Source organism: Lithobates pipiens, unplaced genomic scaffold (genome assembly GCF_037356315.1).
Source record: "Lithobates pipiens isolate NorthernLeopardFrog02 unplaced genomic scaffold, aLitPip1_a1.2 Scaffold_22, whole genome shotgun sequence".
In the NCBI taxonomy this organism is placed as follows: domain Eukaryota; kingdom Metazoa; phylum Chordata; class Amphibia; order Anura; family Ranidae; genus Lithobates; species Lithobates pipiens.
Genome location: NW_027507784.1, coordinates 317,418,647 through 317,439,816, shown reverse-complemented (window position 1 = coordinate 317,439,816; position 21,170 = coordinate 317,418,647). Strand labels below are relative to the sequence as shown.

Below are 21,170 nucleotides of genomic sequence, written 5' to 3'. Positions count from 1 at the left end.
TCTATTACTGCACAGCAAAACTTTAGCTTTATTAATCTTTTCAGTTAACTGCCATCATCTGCGTCCAGAGTGCCATCCATCCTTGTACAGTTATTTAAGCAAGTGCTAATTTTATTTTTATTTTTTTGTATAAAAATATTACATTTCCCCCCTCTGAGCCATTCATAAAAGTAGATTTAAAAAAATCTCATAAAGGGGACATCCGTTCTGAGAGGAAGGGGGGTCCCATGCTCCCCATATATAGGGAATGCAGTGGGTTGGGATGGGAGTGCCCTATAAAAAAAAAAAAAATAGATATTATTTTCCTCTTAATGGACAAAGTGACAGTTCATCTTCAACTACTTTTGAATATAAGCGACAACCATTGGCTCACTGGGCACTTTTACCCCCTTCCTGCCCAGGCCAATTTTCAGCGCTCTTGCACTTTCAATAGGAATTGCCCAGTCATGCTACACGGTACCCAAATACATTTTTTATCGTTTTTGCGCCCACCCGGCCATATATGTGCAGTGGCCAGGTGGAAGTGGTTAATCACCACTGGGTTTTTATTTTATGCTAAACGAAAAAAAATATATATATATATTTTTCTTCATAGTTTGTTATAAAATTTAGCAAATAGGTAATTTTTCTCCTGTGCTGATGAGGCTGCATCGATGAGCATCGATAGGCGTCACTCAAGGGCACTGGTGGGGCTGCACTGAAAATCAAGACACGGATGATCAGTTCCCCGATTACCAATGTAGATGTCCCTTTCACACAAGCGGGTTACCGGCTCTCCCCTCTCTTCATGCTATCAATGTTAGAAGAGGAATGCCAATACCTAGCTGGTGTTTACATTGTGATCAGCTGTGATCATGTGGTAAAGGGCCGCTGTGATTGGCCCTTTACCCCAATCTATGGATTAGCTGCGACCATGGGAGGATGTCATAGGACGCCCGCCCAGAACTTCATAGGACGCCCACCCAGAACTGACTGACCGCGCTGTAGCCATCATTCGGCTATAGTGTGGCAGGGAAGTGGGGAAAAAAACTTTAACAAAGTTTATAGGACGCAACACTTACATCCAGCTCTTCTCTTCCTGCTGCCACTCTCCCCACCACTATTACCAGCTGTCAAAGTGACAGCAGGCAATTGCTTTGCATTAGACTCCATTCATACCTAGATTTGAATCTGCCCACGGTTCCAAATCATGGGACACATTTGCAATGCCATTCCTGCTTAATGGCACCCAATCGCGGTGCAATTTAGCCACGCAGCAAATCACAATGCGTGGTGCCGACGTCCCAAAAGAAGCTTCTGCTCCTTTTTGAGCAACAAGCTTTGCGATTTATCACAGTAAAATTGCACCGCAAGTGGGGCGTCAACTACTTAAGGACCGCCTCCTGTACATATATGTACTTTGAAGAGGGATATCTCGGTAACAGCAGCAGCTGCTGCAACAACCGAGATATCCCCTTTACAGGAGGCGGTCCTGTGTGCAATAACGGTGGTCTCCGTGGCGGGTTCGCCATCATTGGTGGGAGAGGTGCCACCCCCCGTCCCGCCACTTACTGGAGCCGTCGGTAGCGGCGGAGGCGATCGGGTCATTTCCACTGTTGGGTATGGAGACGAGTGAGGCTAAGATGGCCCCCACTCGTCTCTATACCATAGGAGGTACCTCTTAAAAAAGGTACATTTTTTTTCAATGTCATTTTTTCAAATTACTTTTTTTTTTATTGCATTTAAGACCAAATATGAGATCTGAGGACTTTTTGACTCCAGATCTCATATTTAAGAGGACCTGTCGTGCTTTTTTCTATTACAAGGGATTTTTACATTCCTTGTAATAAAAAAAAAAAAAAAAAAAGATCACTTTTATTCCGTGTAAGTGTAAAAATAAATAAAATCAAGTAAAATAAAGAAAAAAAAAATATATATTTTTAAAACACCCCATCCCGATGAGCTCGCGCACAGAAGCGAACGCATACATGAGTAGCGCCCGCATATGAAAACGGTAGTCAAACCACACATGTGAGGTATCACCATGATCGGTAGAGCGAGAGCAATAATTCTAGCCCTAGACCTGTAATGCAAAACATGCAACCTGTAGAATTTTCGCTTATGGAGATTTTTGAGGGTAAAAGTTTGACGCCATTCCACGAGCGGGCGCAATTTCAAGCATGACATGTTGGGTATCAATTTACTCGACGTAACATTATCTTTCACAATATAAAAAAAATTGGGCTAACTTTACTCTTATTTTATTATTCAAAAAAGTGCGCTTGCAAGACCGCTGCGCAAATACGGTGTGAAAATAAGTATTGTAATGACCGCCATTTTATTCTCTAGGGTGTTAGAAAAATATATATATAATATTTGGGGGTTCTAAGTAATTTTCTAGCAGAAAAAAAATAAATAAAATAAAATGTTTTCAACACGTAAACACCAAATGTGAAAAAGAGGCCTGGTCCTTAAGTGGTTAAGCAGTAATGGCATCGCAAATGTGTCCCACATTTTGCCGCAATTCAAATCATTGGGTGTGAATGGAGAATTACACAGTAGAAGCTGTCAAAATGAGGAACGGTGTAAAAATTACACTTGCAGGTCATTTTCAAGTGTCACCGAGTATATACAGTTGTGCTCAAACATTTGCATACCCTGGCAGAAATTGTGAAATTTTGGCATTAATCTTGAATATATGATCACATGAAGCCATTTTTTATCACATATGGATTTAAAAAGGATCCAAAAAACTAACAGAAATCACCCAAAAGTTTACATACCCTGGAATGGTTGGCGTTGGTACAGACACAGAAGGTGGCACACACAGGTTAAAATGGCAATTAAAAGGTTCATTTCCCACATTTGTGGCTTTTTAAAATCACAATTAGTGTCTGTATAAAATAGGCTATGAGTTAGTTAGCTCTCACATGGATGCATTAAGCAGACTAGACACTGAGCCATGAGGAGGTAGAAAAGAACAGTCAAAAGACCTGCGTAACAAGGTAATGAAACTTTACAAAGACGGAAAAGGATATAAAAAGATATCCAAAGCCTTGACTATGCCAGTACTGTTCAATTATTTAATAAGTGGAAAATTTGGGGATCTCGATACCAAGCGGAGGTCAAGTAAATCAAGAAAGATTTCAGCCACAATTGCCACAGGAATCGTTCGGGATACAAAGAACAACCCACAGGTAACCTCAGGAGAAATACAGGCTGCTCTGGAAAAAGATAGTGTGGTTGTTTAAGGAGTACAATACGATACTTGAACAAAAAAAGAGCTGCATGGTCAAGTTGCCAGAAAGAAGCCTTTATTGTACAAATTCCACAAAAAAGCCTGGTTACAATATGCCCAACACCACCTTGACATGCCTCATTGGGCTTTTTGTGGCATTGGCACAGTAATGGCTTCCTTCCAGCAGCTCAACCATGCAGCTCTTTTTTGTTCAAGTATCACTGAATTGTGCTCCTTAAAGTGGAAGTAAACCATCGTTTTCAGCCAAGGAAGCTGCCATCTTTGCCTCCGTTTAATCTTCAACTGCTATGGTGCTGCACATGTGATTCGTTATGACACCAGCCATTGGATGGTTTGATAGTTTGGCTGAGAGCACAGCCAATGTGCAGTTAGCATTCCCGGCATGCCTTTTTTTTTATTTTTTTTTTATTTTTTTTAACTGTTTAAATCTACTTCCACTTTAAAAAACCAACAACACCGTCTTTTTGGAGAGCAGCCTGTATTTCATCTGCAGGGATTTTCTTTGTAACCTGAACAATTCTTCTGCCAGTTGTGCAATCTTTCTTGGTCTACCTGACCTTGGCTTGGTATCAAACAAGCCCCTAGTTTTCCACTTCTTAATAAGTGATTAAACTGTACTGACTGCATATTCAAGGCTTTGGATATCTTTTATATGCTTTTCCATCTTTGTAAAGTTTCATTACCTTGTTACACAGGTCTTTTTGACTGTTCTTTTCTACCGCCTCATGGCTCAGTGTCTAGCCTGCTTAGTGCATCCGTGTGAGAGCTAACAAACTCATTGACTATTTACACACAGACACGAATTGTGATTTAAAAAGCCACAAATGTGGGAAATTAACCTTGAATTGCCATTTAACCTGTGTGTGCCACCTTCTGTGTCTGTACCAAGGCCAGACATTCCAGGGTATGTAAAGGGTTTATCAGGGCTATTTGGGTGATTTCTGTTATTATGATTTAAAAAGGATCCAAAAAAAAAAAAACTGTGATAATAAATGGCTTCATGTTAAATAAAAGACAGTTTTTTGGCATGATCAGTCATTTTCAATACTAATGCCAAAATTTCACAATTTCTGCTAGGGTATGCAAACTTTTGAGCACAACTGTACATTTATCTTTGTGCTATTTAAACGTATTGTACCATTTCATTTATATGTAGAGCAAAGTTGTGACCTTTGATCTACATATGACAGCAATTAAAGAAACCTTACCTTTTTATTTTAAATAAACATGTATTGCTACTTAACCCTAATCAGCCCCAATTAACTTCATCTCCTTCACCAATTTTCTTTAGTTCTATTTTTATCACTAATAAATTTTCTTCATTCATTTTATTTGTAACTTTTTTCACTGTTGCAAAACAAGTGTGCAAAATAAATAAAAAAAAAAAATAAACACCCACACACATTTTGTACCACAGACATAAATTTTACTGTCATTTTCCAATGGGAGAAGCTATAGAATAAAATGTATACAAAACTACTTTCTTTTTACTGGCACTGGTCAAAGCAGTGTTTTTATCTACAGAATCCATATAGCTGAAAAAAAATAAAATATACAAACACCTATCCCCAGTCACCCCTAGTTTTTATTGCTGCCTGTGTCCCCATTAGGGAGATTCACCCTCACTGAAAGAAAATCCCACATTTTGGGTTGTCCCCAGAAAAGCAAGAGAGGGGAAATCTTCCAATGAGGACACTGGTTCTGGTGACCTGGGGCATCCCCAAGGAATTCCTTTAATTTGCAGGGATTTCTTCTCACTTCCTGTTTAGCTATGGGACAGGAAGTGAAATCTCTGTAGAGGGAAGAAAAAAAAAAGGAAAGAAAATGAAGGACCGGAAGAAAGGAAGGACCGGAAGAAAGGAAGGACCGGAAGAAAGGAAGGACCGGAAGAAAGGAAGGACCGGAAGAAAGGAAGGACCGGAAGAAAGGAAGGACCGGAAGAAAGGAAGGACCGGAAGAAAGGAAGGACCAGAAGGAACAAGTTTTGCCTATAGTTCTACTTTATGTAATGGAAAAGTTATCGCAAAATAAACAGCCCCATAGCCGAAATGTGAAAATGCTGGAAATGTAGAGCTGTAAAGTCTAAATGTAAAAATTGCTCTGATCCATACAGGGGTATGTATACACAGGAGCTAGCGCTGAAGGGGTTAAAGACACATGAACTAAGACATCCACCAACCACTATGCCCCATGACCACAGATTTTCTACCAATCAAAAACTATTTGCTCCACATACCAGCGGGAAACCCAAATGATTTCAGGGAAGGGGATTTTCTCTCCTTTCCCATTCTGACCTGCAACCTCCCGAGGGAAATTCCGTATGACAGAGTCATGGTTATGCCTACAGCGAGGGTGTGAAGCTATATAGTAAACATATGTATGTATTAATGTGTCTGTAATATCAGTGCACTTCTCTATAGCTTTGAACATACATATGTACAATGTATTAATATATTCCTGTAAGATTGTCCCCCAAATCTATCGCAATGAATATACATATTACTATGTGTCTATAAGAGCCATCCACTTTTTTATGGCTTCGCCTCTCCATACTCTATCCAAAGCTGAAAATAAATACAAGAAAAAAAAAAATTCTTACAGTGTGTATGGAGTCTAAGAGGCTCTGCCTGGTTTTTATTGCATTTTTTGCACACTCACTTTACAGGTGGTCATGGGAACAGGAAGTGAGCTAAAATCAGCTGAGTGGGGACAGAAACAGCAAAGAGAATGTAGGGCTCATACACACAAGGGGTTCGATTTTCTTCTCTATACACCTTTTACTCCTGGCAGGAAAAAGCTGGTTAAAAATAAAAAATAAAATAAAAAGCCTCAGTTTGCGTACTGCACACATGTTTACATGCGTCAAGTATCTGAGCGTTATTAGATTCCGTTGGCCAGTGGCCACTGGAATGAATGTTCAAGCGCTTAGAGCATCTAGCGTTTAACCAGTTGCCGTCCAGCACATGGCGATACACATCGGCACAATGGCACGGCTGCGCAAAAGGGCGTACCTGTACATCCCCCTTAAATCGTGAGGTACCGCGTGCCTGCCACGGGAGCGTGCCCGCAGGTCCCAGTGGCTTGCGATCATGGCAAGGAGAGGCAAAATGGGGAGAAGCCTATGTAAACGAGTCATTTTGTTCTGCCTAGCAACATGACAGGCATCTACTGCTTCCTGTCATCGGGAGCAGTGATCTCTATCATTTTGTAGTGAGCTCATCCCCCCTACAGTTAGAACACATTTAACCCCTTGATCGCCCCCTAGTGTTTAACCCCCTTCCCTGTCATTTATACAGTAATCAGTGCATTTTTATAGCAGATAGCTGTATAAAAAAAAAAAAAAAAAACACATTAAAAAAAAAAAAACCAACACACAAATTTCACTGAGATCGAGATTTTACTAATTAAAATAAATAATAATAATTAATAATAAAAATGCCATAAATCTATCCCCTATTTTGTAGACTAACTTTTGCGCAAACCAATCAATATACGCTTATTGCGATTTCCCCCCCCCCCCCACTAAAAATATGTAGAAAAACACATATCGGCCTAAACTGAGGGAAAACATTGTTTTGTTTGTTTGTTTTTTTGTTATATATTTTTTCAGGGATATTACAGCAAAAAGTAAGTTTTTTTGTTTATAGCGTAAAAAAAGAAAACCTGCAGAGGTGATCAAATACCACCAAAAGAAAGCTCTATTTTATTTATTTTTGCTTAAAAGCTCCTCTACTGAATGCGCTAGTGATGTTTTGTTTTTTTTTGCCTCTTAATACACCTGTAAACGCATATGTGTGCAAAAAACAAAACAAAAAATAAATAAAAAAGATGCTTTTAAAAAAAGTTTTTTTTTTTTTAAGCCCACTGTGCATGAGGTTAAGCAGAACTAATTCAAAACTCTGTTAACTTCCTGTTCCAAAGACAAAACAGGAAGTGAGAAAATTGTCACCACAACTAGTAACCCCAAGTGGAAGAGTTTTCTTCCATTCCTGTTCAGGTTACAACCCAAAATCTGGGAATTCCTTACACTTTCCCTCTCTGTGATAATAGTAAACAGGACAAATAGAGGAGGGTGATAATCCCTAACGGGGGCACAGACTGCAATAAGTCCCTGACAGGGGTTCTAATCCTCCATTCTATCCAATGAAGAAAAAAAAAAATGTTTAGTTATACCTCGACAGAGCTTCCAACTATTTCCACTGAAGAAAAAAAAAAAAAAAAAGTTTTGTTCAAAGTCTCACTTTATGTAACCGTGATTGTGACATGGTCTTAATCTATTTTACAACACGATGATCTGGCCTTACCCGTGGCAGATTGGAGTTAAGGGGTGCTAGAATTCAGTCACGGATATAGGTCTGTTCCAAGATATAGAATTTCACTCGGGTTATTTATAATTGTGTTTGCATAAGGAAACATAAGATGAAGCACAAGCTGGGAGCCTCCAGCACATGTGGCACTACAAGTAGCAGCACTTCCTGGGGTTTGTAGGCCTCCTGTCCTCGGACAACCATAGCATATGCAGATGGCCTCAGGGAAATTAGTGAGGAGTACATGAAGCTGGTATAATTTGGGGGGGGGGGGGGGGGGGGGGGCGGGACAATATTTACTGATGCACAGCCGACTTCCTGTTCCTTCAAAAAAAAAAAAAACTTTGAACTATATATATTCATACAGGCTCAATTCACAAAGCTTTACCACAAGGATAAGGATCTGCAACTTAGCCATGCGACTCATTTTTTAATCTCATTGGTCTTTGATAACTCACTTTTTTAATATAAGGATCCATATGTGTTAATTTAGTGAATTGAGCCTATAATCTCCAATACATCACTTTCTGTACAGGTAGGTGCAATTGTGTACAGGTAAGTACTTGTATAGACTCTTGAAATATTAAGAGCTCATTATCGTAAAACAGAAGCATTTAATAGGGTATAACAAAGTGCAATAATGAGGAGCAAAGCATATTAACGCATTGTCAGTTTACTGAAGTCATGTATGGTTGGTTGGTTGGTATGGTCTATTGCACTGGTCTCCAAATTGTGACCATTTGCTTGCATTTATCTGGCCCTTGGGGAACTACTTCATCCACAGACACCAATGAAGGGGCACAATTCCTTCCAATGACTGCAACAATGGGGTGCAATTCCTACCAAATGTGGGGCACAGTTCTGCCCAATGACACCATTGATGTGGCACGGTTCCTTTCAAGGATACCAACAATGGGGGCCAACATCACCATTGATAGGGCACAATTTCTCCCAATAACACCAAAAAGGTGGGGCAAAATTCCTCCCAATGACACCAAAGATGGGGCATTTTTTACCCCCTCTGATGCTGGGACATTTTCTACTTCCAATGGTTCCAGTCTGGCCCCTATAAAGTCTGAGGCTATGCTTATGCAAATTAGTTGTGGGTTTCGCCACATCCAATTCGCATGACAGGAGAGTGTGACCGGTTCTCAATAGTCGGTTCACACATCTCCAGGGTGGCCACAGAGTGCACTGCAGAAGGGTCCTGTGCGTCTTTGGCTCCATTTCAGGTCTGAATCCAGGTAAAAAAAATCAATAAAAAAAAAAAAAAAAAATCAGACCCGATTCGTTCCCGAGAACAGGGACACCCTGGATGGCCTGAAGGTCAGTAAACTGGCCCTTTGTTTAGAAATTTACTAATTTACTAATGTCTTACCGAATAAATCTGAAAGGCTTTATGGTCACAGCATGGTTTATCTAACATGTTGACCTGGGACATCATCAACAATGCAATTTGTTATTCCAGTGGAAGTCTGGATTTCCTCACCCAATCCTATTCTTTTTTTGAATTAGTTTCTGGTTAAAGGGATATTAGAGAGCCTTTTTCCAACGTAACTCCAAAGGAACCATTGAAATAATTTGAAGGTCTTGGGGAACCCCTGCTAAAATCAACTGAATGGGGGTCTTTGGGTAAAATTACCTTTCATTTGGTTGTCTGCAAGAAAAGAAGCATGCCTCCCTGCCTTAAAGTGGTGGTCAAAACGTAACCCCTTACAGATATCTAAAAAGATCACTGGTGTCATGTCTTGATTCTGCCAAGTTTCGTAGTCCCTGGAAATAAGTAGGCATCAAAAAAAAAAAAAGGGGGGGGGGGGGTGAATCAGCAGCCACTAGCAACTACTGCAGGAACCTAGGTTGAGCATGGCCAGTGTGTGCTCTTCTGCAGCAGGGGTCCACTGTGGGCATTGGCTCATGCCACCCCCGATATAAAAACATTAAATAAATACTATTGGGTCCTTTAGGTTTTTTTTTTGGCTACATATTGGCTCCTGCCAGCTACTGTAGAACACAAGAATAGGTTACCACACTGGGTAGTGCTTTGTGGGACCTGAACTTTGTAACAACTAGTATGTCATAGTTAAGCTTGATCCAGTAGATTGGTTTCAAAATGTAAATGCCAGTAACTTACCTTCTGAGCCTGAGTGATCATCTTCCTGATCACCTCCTTAATGTGAGGCTGTCCATCAATAGGAGGCTGCATGTACACAGTGGCCCGGGTCACCCCTCTGTAGGCCACGGTATCCGGCCACCCCAAGTCCAGCTCTGGGATGGAGCAGTCCGACCTATCGGGCCAGTATTCCAAGGACTGTTCTGTATCCTCTACTTGGGGCTCCCCTTCTCCCTCTGTCTCAGGCTTGTCTCCATTTTTCCTTGGAAGACTTAAGTCCGGGTCAAATGCCTCTACGCTGCAGGCAATCTTGGCCACCTCCAACTCAGACAGGAAATCCCTGATGTTCTCCTTTTTTACCACTTCACGATAACTTTCCTCTCCAGTGGACACCAGAGCCTCCAGGGCTAGCCGCTGCTCCTCGCTGTAAAAGAACTCTGGTTTGGTCTCACTGGATCTCCAGTTGACATTGTGGTTGTCCAAACACTGGAGCTGGGAGAGAGCCATGTCTGGAGAATGTCACTGCTTTGAGGGATCCTCTTTGCCTTGGAGAACCTTGGCAGTAAGACTTATTATAGTGGACCTTATTAGCGGAGAACCTGGTCCTACTGGAATAGATCCAGAGGTAGAGAGAGTCTTCTACTTCTGTTCTAGGTGAACAAATCCAGATATGGACCTGCTAGAATTTACACCAACCTAGAAGTGGACCGAATACTGACTTCTACCTACGTTCCTGGTAGAACTGACCAGACGTTGACCTGATAGAACCCACAACTGGAGGTTCCTGGTAGAAAAGACTAGAAATGGACCTGATAGAGAGTCTTCTACTTGAGTTCCAGGAGAACAGATCCAAAAGTGGACCTGCTGGAATGCACTACTTAGGTTCCTGGCAGATGGCCCACCTTCCCTAATCCCTAAATCAGTGGATTCTGCTGGGTTAGAACCAGAAATACCTCTGTAGAAGTTGATCGTGTTCAAGTTGATCTTTCAGGAGTTATAAACTGAGCTGTCCCAGAAGTTCCTGGGGGCTCACCTGGTTGATCCTGCTTTGGGCTGATTCCTTAGTGGATCCTGGGATTAGGATTAGGTTCTATAATGGATCCTGGAGGGGGGGATCGGATTCCTGATATGATCCTAGGTCCTGTAGTGGATCCTCAGGGAGAAGGTCCTGATCTTCCCAAAGTGAACTTTTCCTAGCTCTGTATCAGTGCTCAGCACTTCAGTCTCTAGGACCGCACTGATCCATGGTGCACGGAGCAGGTTCCAGTCCCGGGGGCCCCCCTGCTGTCCCGCAGCCGGTCTCAGTCCCGGATTCTCCGTGCTGCTCCTTGGCGGCGCCCGGACTGATCTGACCACCTCTGCTCCCAGGTAGCCGCAGCAGCAGGCGGGGTCACGTGAGCCGGTTCCAGGCCACGCCCCCTCTCCCTTCTCTCATTCAAGGCACTCGTGTACACCCCGAGTCACGTGATGCCGAGGCTTCCCAAATCTCCGGCGGATCCCTCCGGGTCCAAACACAGCCGGGCGGGGGCCCGGATCTACAGGAGAGACAGAGCGTTCGTCTTCTGCAAGTAAAATGTCACTAAACTGGAAAGTCTCCACCGAAATGTTTTTTCTTCTGGAACCTATGGTGACCCATACAATGAGAAAAAGAGAATTAGAAAATTGTTTTGATTTTTTTCAATTCTCGAAATGCAAATTTTAATAGTTGAAAAAAAAAAGTCAAGCTGGATTTTTTGTAGCATAAACGATCAATTTTCTAAACATTAGTAGTGTAATCGATCGGAAACAGTAAAAAAAACGACGCATGTACATGTTAAACCGCAACCCAGAAAGTACAAGCAACCTCACCCAGCTTCCTTCTTCAGTCTTCAGGTTCCTGGCACCACCATCTTGCTTGTGGGAAGCTGGCAGTCACTTCCCGGTGTCCAAGCTTTCTTCCCACTGTCCATGCACAAAACTGAATATTGCTGCGTATATTAAAAAAAAAAACCTAATCTCAATAATATGAATTAAAATATCAATATTTTGACATGAATTGACCTCCTGATTGTGCATCTTTCCTCCATTGATTGGATCCATCTGGTTGACCTGTGTATGGGCTGTTTCATGCAATGTTGACCTTTGTAGTAAGGGTCAGATGGCCAGGTGAGAGCACAGCTTTGGGGGGGGGGCCTGGTAGAGGAATGACTGCACTTTTTCACTGCATGCTTTTGAGTTTTTAACACCACGCCTCGTTTTAATTGTATTTCTATGGACCGAACACATCTTCTTCATGAAACAATAAAAAATGTTGCCGCGCTAAACTTAGATATTGAATAAACAAGTGGGTGATGTCCATTTCCGAAAGGTACCACACATGCCAACCCCGTATACTGGTCAATCAACTTCTAGGATGTCTTGGATCCATTAACCCCTTCAACCCCAGGAAGGATTTGCCCACTTCCTGTCCAGGGCACTTTTTGCGATATGGCACTGCGTTGCTTTAATTGACAGTTATGCGGTCGTGCGACATTGTACACAAACAACATGTATTTCCTTTTTTTCCTTCTTTTGGTGGTATTTGATCACCTCTAAACAAAAAAAGACTGACAATAAAAAAAAAAAAAAAAAAAAATATATATATATATATATATATATATATATATACACACGCACACACACACATATTATATATATATATATATATATATATATATATATATATATATATATATATTTTTTTTTTTTTTTTTTTTTTACTTTTTGCTATAATAAATATCCCAAAAAAAAAATTTCTTCATCAGTTTAGGCCAATATGTATTCTTCTACATATTTTTGGTAAAAATAAATAAATAAATAATCGCAACAAGCGTTTATTGATTGGTTTGTGCAAACATTTTAGCATCTACAAAATAGGTGATATATTTATGGCATTTTTATTATAATTTTTTTTTTTAACTAGTTATAGGTGACCTACGATTTTTAGCTTGACTGCGACATTGTGGCAGACAGATCGGATACTTTTGACACTTTTTTGGGACCATTGACACTTATACAGCGATCAGTGCTGTAAGAATAGCCACTGATTACTGTATAAATGACACTGGCAGTGAAGGGGTTAACACTAGGGGGCGATCATTGGGTTAAATGTGTTCCCTGGGAGGTGTTCTAACTCTGGGGGGATAGGACTGACTGGAGGAGGCGAGAGATCGCTATTCCTGATCACTAGGAACAGCGGATTGTGCAGCGATCTACACAATGTCTGGCAAAGTCAGCAACTGCAGTATTTGTAGCTGCTGACTTTTTTTTTTTCTGCCGGTGGAACTCCGCTTTAAGCACCTTTGTATGCATTTACATTTTGTAGTTCTCATTTGTTGTGGTCAGTGATTATTGATGTTTGTTTTGCAACATCAAGATTTTCTTTTTTTGATAATATTGATACTTTGTATATTTTGTGAATCACATTATTACATTGTTTATTCATTATTATCTGTCAGTGACACACTGAGCTATTCATGTTCATCTCACAATATTGATATTTTATTTTATATTATTGATATTAGGTTGTATTGTAACCACTTGACCTCTGGAAGATTTATCCCCCTTTATGACCAGGCCATTTTTTCCGATACGGCACTGCGTTACTTTAACTGAAAATTGCATGGTCATGTAACGCTGTACCCAAATTAACTTTAAATCCTTTTTTAGCCAAAAATAATGCTTTATTTTGTTGGTATTTGATCACCTCCTGGGTTTTTTATTTTTTTGCGCTATAAACAAAAAAAGACTGACAATTTTGAAAAAAAAAAAAAAAACAGTATTTTTTACTTTCTGTTATAAAACACATCTGATACATTTAAAAAAAAAACTAAAACAAATTTCTTCTTAAATTTAGGCCAATGTGTATTCTGCTACATATTTTTGGTTAAAAAAAAATCCAAATGAGCATATATTAATTGGTTTGCACAAATTTATAGCATCTACAAACTATGGTGTATAAATTATATATTTTTTTATACTAGTAATGGCGGCGATCAGCGACTTATAGTGGGGCTGCGACATTGCGGTGGACAATCTGACACTTTGTGGAGACCAGTGACACTAATACAGTGATCAGTGATCAGAATTAGGAGCGGGTACCTGTCAGAAATCGGTACTCTCAATAAAGGCAGAGGCACTATAACTGTACTAATCACACTTGCTGGGAAGGTCCGCTGTGCTTGCCTGGCTTATTACAAGCAGAAGTAGGAGCGGGTACCTGTCAGAAATCGGTACTCTCAATAAAGGCAGAGGCACTATCACTGTATTAATGACACTTGCTGGGAAGGTCTGCTGTGCTTGCCTGGTTGATACAAGCAGAAGTAGGAGCGGGTACCTGTCAGAAATCGGTACTCTCAATAAAGGCTGAGGCACTATCGCTGTACTAATGACACTTGCTGGGAAGGTCCGCTGTGCTTGCCTGGTTGATACAAGCCGAAGTAGGAGCGGGTACCTGTCAGAAATCGGTACTCTCAATAAAGGCAGAGGCACTATCACTGTATTAATGACACTTGCTGGGAAGGTCCGCTGTGCTTGCCTGGTTGATACAAGCAGAAGTAGGAGCGGGTACCTGTCAGAAATTGGTACTCTCAATAAAGGCAGAGGAGGAGGATTTTTTTTCAGGTGAAGTTCTGTTTTAGCTGCAAAGGCAGTGGACAGGGGTGTTGCCATGCCATGGTGGGGATGCTTTGCTGAGCAGCTGTGCCAGCTCACATTGCTCAGACATGGGCCGCTGTTGTCACCATCAGGAAGCTGCTGCCGAATAGTCATGTGCCACTGACACTGAAGCAAGTGCATGTAGACCAGAAGTGGCTGAAAGTGGCAGAAGGAGATTAGCAGCACGGAGAGGCAAAAATTTATATAAAAAAAAAAAAAAAGGTGAAAACTGAATTTGATGAATAAATCCTACTACAGCAATTTTTCATGATGTTCAGTGCCTTAGCAAATTAAAGTTTAGGGTTTAGATCTTTTCTTGCTGTGCATACAGAAAAAAATATGCACTTATTAAAAAAAAAAAAAAAAACTGCCTTGGGCTTTGGTGCTGAGCAATTGTTACAGCAAGGGGTGGTAAAAAACATGATTATTAAATAGGCACCTTTGTCTTTGTTTAGATCTTTTAAAACAAAAGATTTCTTATGAATCGCATTGTTGCCATGTGAGTGAGAAGAGTCACCGATTTCACACCAAGCTGGCAGACGGGACACTGACTGATGAATGTGTCAGTGGGGAATTCTTTTTGTGGCGGGACACTCTTCATGTCTGGGCTGGTGCAGCACAAGCTGCTTACGCTGCACATTAGCAGACTACAAGAGTAAACTAGGGCCCATTCACACCTTTCCAGTGCAACAAAGCAGCTCCAAAACATGTGCATTGCAGTGCTCCAGAACACGGGGTAGAGCACGGCTGTGCGGTGCATTGACAACAATGGTTCATATCTGTTTTTAGGATATTTTGGGGCGCTGACACCCTATTCCAATGATGGCGAACCTTGGCACCCCAGATGTTTTGGAACTACATTTCCCATGATGCTCATGCACTCTGCAGTGTAGTTGAGTATCATGGGAAATGCAGTTCCAAAACATTTGGGGTGCCAAGGTTCACCATCACTGCCCTATTCATTTGAATGCACCTTAATAATGGTTCACATCACATGCAGTGGGACTGCGTTGGGCTGCTATTGATACGTAGGCCCACCACATGGACAAGGCAAAATGCCTGGTCTTCTGTGTGCCCGGTTCACCACTGCATTGTGGTGGTGTGCGGGCATGCTGCATGCAGTACTTTTTATCAGCGCAGTGTGTGGCAATCAATGGCCCCACACCACGTGGCCGGTGTTCTGTCAGATTCGGCGACCCGTCAGAATGTGTAACGGAAGTGACGTTTTGTCGTGGCCATCTTGCTACACCCCACACTTCTCCACAGTAAGGATACACTGAGGAGGGTGGACATCTTGTAACACCCACCGGAGTTTTGCATTTTACACTTATTTATAACAGTAAACTGAGTTTATTTAGTGAAATACATTACAGTGGAAGCTTGGATTACAAGCATAATCCGTTCCAGAAGAATGCTTGTAATCCAAAGAACTCGCATATCAAAGCGAGTTTCCCCATAGAAGTCAAAGGAAACTAAGATAATTCGTTCCACATTGACTTTTATTACATGCAATACCACATGTGGCCATAGGTGGGAGGCGCCAGAGAGCCTTGGAAATACTTGGGGACAGCTCAGCTAAACTCAGAAAGCCTCGGAAAGGCTTGGAAGCACTCGGCAACGGCTCTGAACAGTTTCAAGTTTCCCCCCGGTGCCCCCACACCTCTGGCTAAATGCGGTACTGCACACTCCATTAGCTTGAATTCTGCACTTAACACTCAAAAACCGAGTCAGAATAAAAAAATAAATAAAATTGCTCGCCTTTCAAAACACTCGTTAACCGTGTTACTTGTAAACCAAGGTTTCACTGTACTTAGAACTCCGTCTGACTGGTTAGATGTTGAAACTTAAAAGCAGCGGCAAGTCTGTTCATCTCACAGGTTTTTCTAATCTGACAGAAGTTGGCTGCTTTTAAAATTCAACATCTAAACATTCAGACGGAGTTCTAAGTCATGTATTTCACAATATAACCTCAGTTTACTGTTCTAAATAAGTGTAAAATGCAAAACTCCGGTGGGTGTAACAAGATGGCTGCTTGCCCCGTTCACAGTATATCCTTACTGTGGATGGGTGCGAGGGCATAGCAAGATGGCGGCGACAGAACGTCACTTCCGTTACACATTCTGTTACACACTTTAACTGACAATTGCGCAGTCATGCGATGCTGTACCCAAATAACATTGAAGTCCTTTTTTTCTCACAAATAGAGCTTTCTTTTGGTGGTATTTGATCACCTCTGTGGTTTTTATTTTTTGTGCTATAAACAAATAAAGACAGACAATTAACAAAAGAAAAACAAATTTTTTTTTTTTTACTTTTTGCTATAAAAAGCATCCAATTGATTGGGCTACCCGGTGGGGCGGGAGGCCCAGGAAGAGCGGCGGGAGGGGGGGATGTCCGGGTAACAGCCAAGTGGCTTTTAGCTGCATTGGTTGTTATCCCTGCATAGCCAATCGCCCCCTCTAAACAATGGTACTGTACCAACTATCCGCTCTAAACAATGGTACAACCCCCGAAAGCTGAGTACGCACATCTGCATACGCTCGGAAGGAAGGGGTTTAATAAAGCATCAGAAAAGGATACCCCTAGACTGTTTAATGAGCCAATGAAAAGTGGCTGAGACTGTGTGCCTAGCTGTGGATACACTAGCTTGGGAAAGAACCTTTGGGACCATTCAGGGGTCCCTTTCGGGGGTTCAACGCATTTCACTGGCGTATTAACCACCTTCATCAGGGAAAAGACAAAATAAATGATATGAATATCTACTACACAGTATATAGTCTCCATTTAATGTAGGTGTCACCTGAAAGTCCAGACAAGTTTTCTTGTGTCATTTATTCATCTGCTAGTCTTCAGGGATGAGGTGCATATATGTATGAAAGCCAATTTCGAATAATTATTGATTCCTTCCATGTTTGATTACATCTTCACATGGCCATGTCATCTTGGAGAGATACAGTGAGGAGGGTTGGCAACACTGCTGTAATTTTTAAAAAGTGGTCTGGTAGGGCCTCCTGTACACTGCTGCTGATAAACAGACCTTTAGGAGCAGTTGGGCATTTTTTTCAGCTGCTCCTGAACTCTCCTCTGTTATCTTATCAGTACATGTACACAGGGTCGTTTATAGTAGTTTCTAAGCAGTTGAGTTTAGAGGCATTTTTTGGAAAGCAAAAAAATACATTCAGGACGGATGTTCAAAGGCATTTTAAACGCCAAACTCCTGTAACAGCTTGTAAACGCGTTTACAGGCGTTCTTAACTTTTGACTATTTGAAAGAAAAACGCTTCTTAACGCGAACGCGGCTAAATGTTGCATGTAAACACAGCAAAATGGACATTTTTAAATGTCGCTTACTATCTGTCAAGTTAAATCGTTCAGGGGAGGTTGTGAAAAATCCTGTGTACATTAAAGGGGTTGTAAACCCTCAAGGTTTTTCACCTTAATGCATATAATGAAACCTCCTTTAGTGCTAGTTTACACCAGATGCAGTTCTGTGTCCTTTTTTCCCGCAAAAAATGCATGCACAGGGTTTTCCATGTATTACAATGGCTCTAGTTCACACCATGCAGTCAGTTTCCGGTCAGTTTCTGCACGGTGTGAACTAGAGCCATTGGAATACATGGAAAACACTGTACAAGCATTTTTAATGCAGAAAAAAAGCGCACTGAACTGCATCTGGTGTGAACTGGCCCTTAGTGTAGCAGCCCCCCCAGTGCCCCCATTTACTTACATGAACCCGGTCTTTCCTGTGCCAGGAACAAGCACACCAGCTCCAGCTGGTGTCTCGTGTCCTGATTGGATAGATTTATAGCAGTGCAGCCATTGGCTCCTGCTGTTGTCAATCAATTCCAATAATGCAGAAGGCGGGGCCGAGGCCGAGTCCTGCTGTCTGTGTCAATAGACACATCAGCAGTGCAAGGGAGCACACCCACGCGGGTGCCCCGAGGGAGATCGCTTCTCTGACGGGGCACTCGAGAAGAGGAGGCGCCAGGAGCGCTGCTGAGGGACCCCAGAAAAAGGAGGATCGGGGCCACTCCAACTGCACAGAGGAGGTAAGTATGATATGTTTGTTTAAAAAAAAAAAATGTATCTTTATATATCCTTTAAGCCTTACAGCGTTGTCTGCCCTCTGCTGGAAATTGCATGTATTGCAAATACCTGGCGGAATCAACAGGTGAAACTAAGCCCCTGTACACACGGTCGGAGATTTCGACAACCAAATCCGTCGGATTTTGTCCGTCGGATTTTGTCTGTCGGAACTTGTCCGAAACTGTTGCATACACACGGTCGGACAAAGTTGTCAAAAAATCCGATCTTTCAGAACGTGATGACGTAATTTTGTTACGATGGGACTACATTCAGGCTAGTAGCCAATAGCTTTGATGTAGGAATTTGATCTGAGCATGCGTGGCACTTGGTCCGATCAAAATTCTCTACACATGATCAGAGTATGTCCGATCGGCCCAGTTGGTCAGGAAATATTTCCAAGTTGGAAAATTGGGTCCGACGGATATTCCGACGGAATCAGTCCGATGCATACCACACACAGTCGGATTATCCGACAACACGGTCCGATAGGACACATTCCGACGGATTCTCCGACCGTGTGTACAAGGGCTTAGAGGAGATCAATGAGCATATTATGAATGTACACACAGATGCTCGATTTATATGCCGCAATTATCATTCATCTAGATATGAACTTCAAAGTAGCAGATCAATATCACTTCTCTGCTTTTTAGCTAAGATCAAGTCTGGTAAAGTAGCGAATCCATAAAAAAACACTGGATAGGCAATTACTGCATTTTTTTATATAGAGCTGTATACATAGAATATTGTGTATCATATAAGAAGAATTTAGGACAGTTGTGAGCTATGAGCAATAAAGATCCCTCTGGCTGCCCTGTAGCTTAATTTCTGAGCTTCTCATGTGAAGGAGTCCATGACCTTGAGATTATAACCTGGTTCCACAGCAGTAAACCAGTCCGCCCAGACACAGGTCACTTTCTGCTCTGGGGTGAAGTCATATTTCTTGTCAGTCTGTTCAGATAAGCCATCAATCTCTGCAACCATACAATCCTAGTTTTTTGTGGCAAATGCTAAAGACACAGTAAAATGTTAGAACACGTGTTCTCCTTTCTTTCCTTTACGGTGGTTAAGGCCCTTGATTGCAAGGTTTCCAGCCAACATGTTGGTGCAGCAGTGGTAAGACTGGTGCTAGTTAGTGTAACATGTGGTGGTTCTGAATCTCTTTCCAGGACTTTGAACATGGTCCTGGTGGACCAATGACTGCTGAATGGCCAGTTCAAACCTTGGATTGGACAATCATACCTCTGCGCAAGTTGCAATGAGTAGCTACTGCAAGTGCTAGAAATACTGTAGTTTGACAGTCTGAAGGAATATTGATTGGACATTCTGAAGGAATAGTGATCAGACAGTCTGTGGGAATAGTGATTGGACAGTCTGGGGGAATAGTGATCGGACAGTCTGGAGGAATCGTGATCGGACAGTCTGGGCGAATAGTGATCGGACAGTTTTGGGGGAATAGTGATCGGACAGTCTGGGGGAATAGTAATCAGACAGTCTGTGGGAATAGTGATTGGACAGTCTGGGGGAATAGTGATCGGACAGTCTGGGGGAATAGTGATCGGACAGTCTGGGGGAATAGTGATCGGACAGTCTGGGGACATAATGATCGGACAGTCTGGAGGAATGGTGATCGGACAGTCTTGGGAAATAGTGATTAGACAGTCTTGGGAAATAGTGATCGGACAGTCTGGGGGAATATTGATCGGACAGTCTGGGAACATAGTGATCGGACAGTCTGGGGAAATAGTGATCGGACAGTCTGGGGACATAATGATCGGACAGTCTGGAGGAGTGGTGATCAGACAGTCTTGGGAAATAGTGATTAGACAGTCTTGGGAAATAGTGATCGGACAGTCTGGGGGAATATTGATCGGACAGTCTGTGGACATAGTGATCGGACAGTCTGGGGAAATAGTGATCGGACAGTCTGGGAGAGTAGTGATTGGACAGTCTGAGAGAGTAGTGATGGGGTATGGGGTAGTCTGAAGGAATAGTGATCAGATAGTCTACGGGACTTGTTATCAGACAGTCTGGGGTGATCATACAATCTGGAAATATAGTAATTGGATGGTCTGGGGGAAATATAATCAGACAGTCTTGGAAAATATTGATCGGAGGTCTAGGTCAGTGATGGCAAACCTTGGCACCCCAGATGTTTTACAACTACATTTTCCATGATGCTCAACTACACTGCACAATGCATGAGCATCATGGGAAATGTAGTTCCAAAACATCTGGGGTGCCAAGGGTCGCCATCACTGGTCTACGTGAATAGTGATTGGACAGTCTGGAGTAATAGCGATCAGACATCTGGAGGAATGGTCAACCTGACAGCTTGCAGGAATATTGAGCAGATTCTCTAGGGGAATAGCAATCAGACAATCTGATGGAATAATGATTAGACGGTGTGGGGGGGATAGTGATAAGACAGGTTAGGAACCTAGCCACCACCCAGATCCATACACTGACACAAAAAAGATGCAACCATTCATGTCTTTATAGCTGGTATGGCTGTCACTGGTTCCGGAATGTGGCTGGTTCATGGCTAAGCATCTGACTGCCCTCTGGTATCTGCGACCTAGTCAATAGGTCTCTACTCCAGACACAACTTTAATTCATTTTGGAAAGAGCAGGGATATTGCATATTTGCACTTTACAATACCCTTGCCTTAGAAATTCCCCTCCCAGAGTGATGCATCATCAGTACTCCACTTAGACACTCAGTTGCTGCTGTCTTTTCCCAGTCTCCAGAGAC

The 21,170-nt window shown here is 42.0% G+C and overlaps 2 protein-coding genes across 3 annotated transcripts in view; one reads left to right on the top strand and one right to left on the bottom strand.

Moving 5' to 3' along the window:
- FAM83G (family with sequence similarity 83 member G) overlaps positions 1 to 11,046 on the bottom strand; it is a 92,808-nt gene extending 81,762 nt beyond the window's left edge. Inside the window, exon 1 of one of the 2 annotated variants that reach the window (XM_077449431.1) lies at positions 9,677 to 11,046. In XM_077449431.1, the coding sequence (XP_077305557.1) occupies positions 9,677 to 10,162 (486 nt within the window). In that variant the 5' untranslated portion in view covers positions 10,163 to 11,046. The remainder of the gene's footprint in view (positions 1 to 9,676) is intronic. The other variant, XM_077449432.1, reaches the window with a different exon arrangement.
- Positions 1 to 21,170, top strand: part of SLC5A10 (solute carrier family 5 member 10) — a 217,596-nt gene that overhangs the window by 136,675 nt on the left and 59,751 nt on the right. The window lies entirely within an intron of this gene.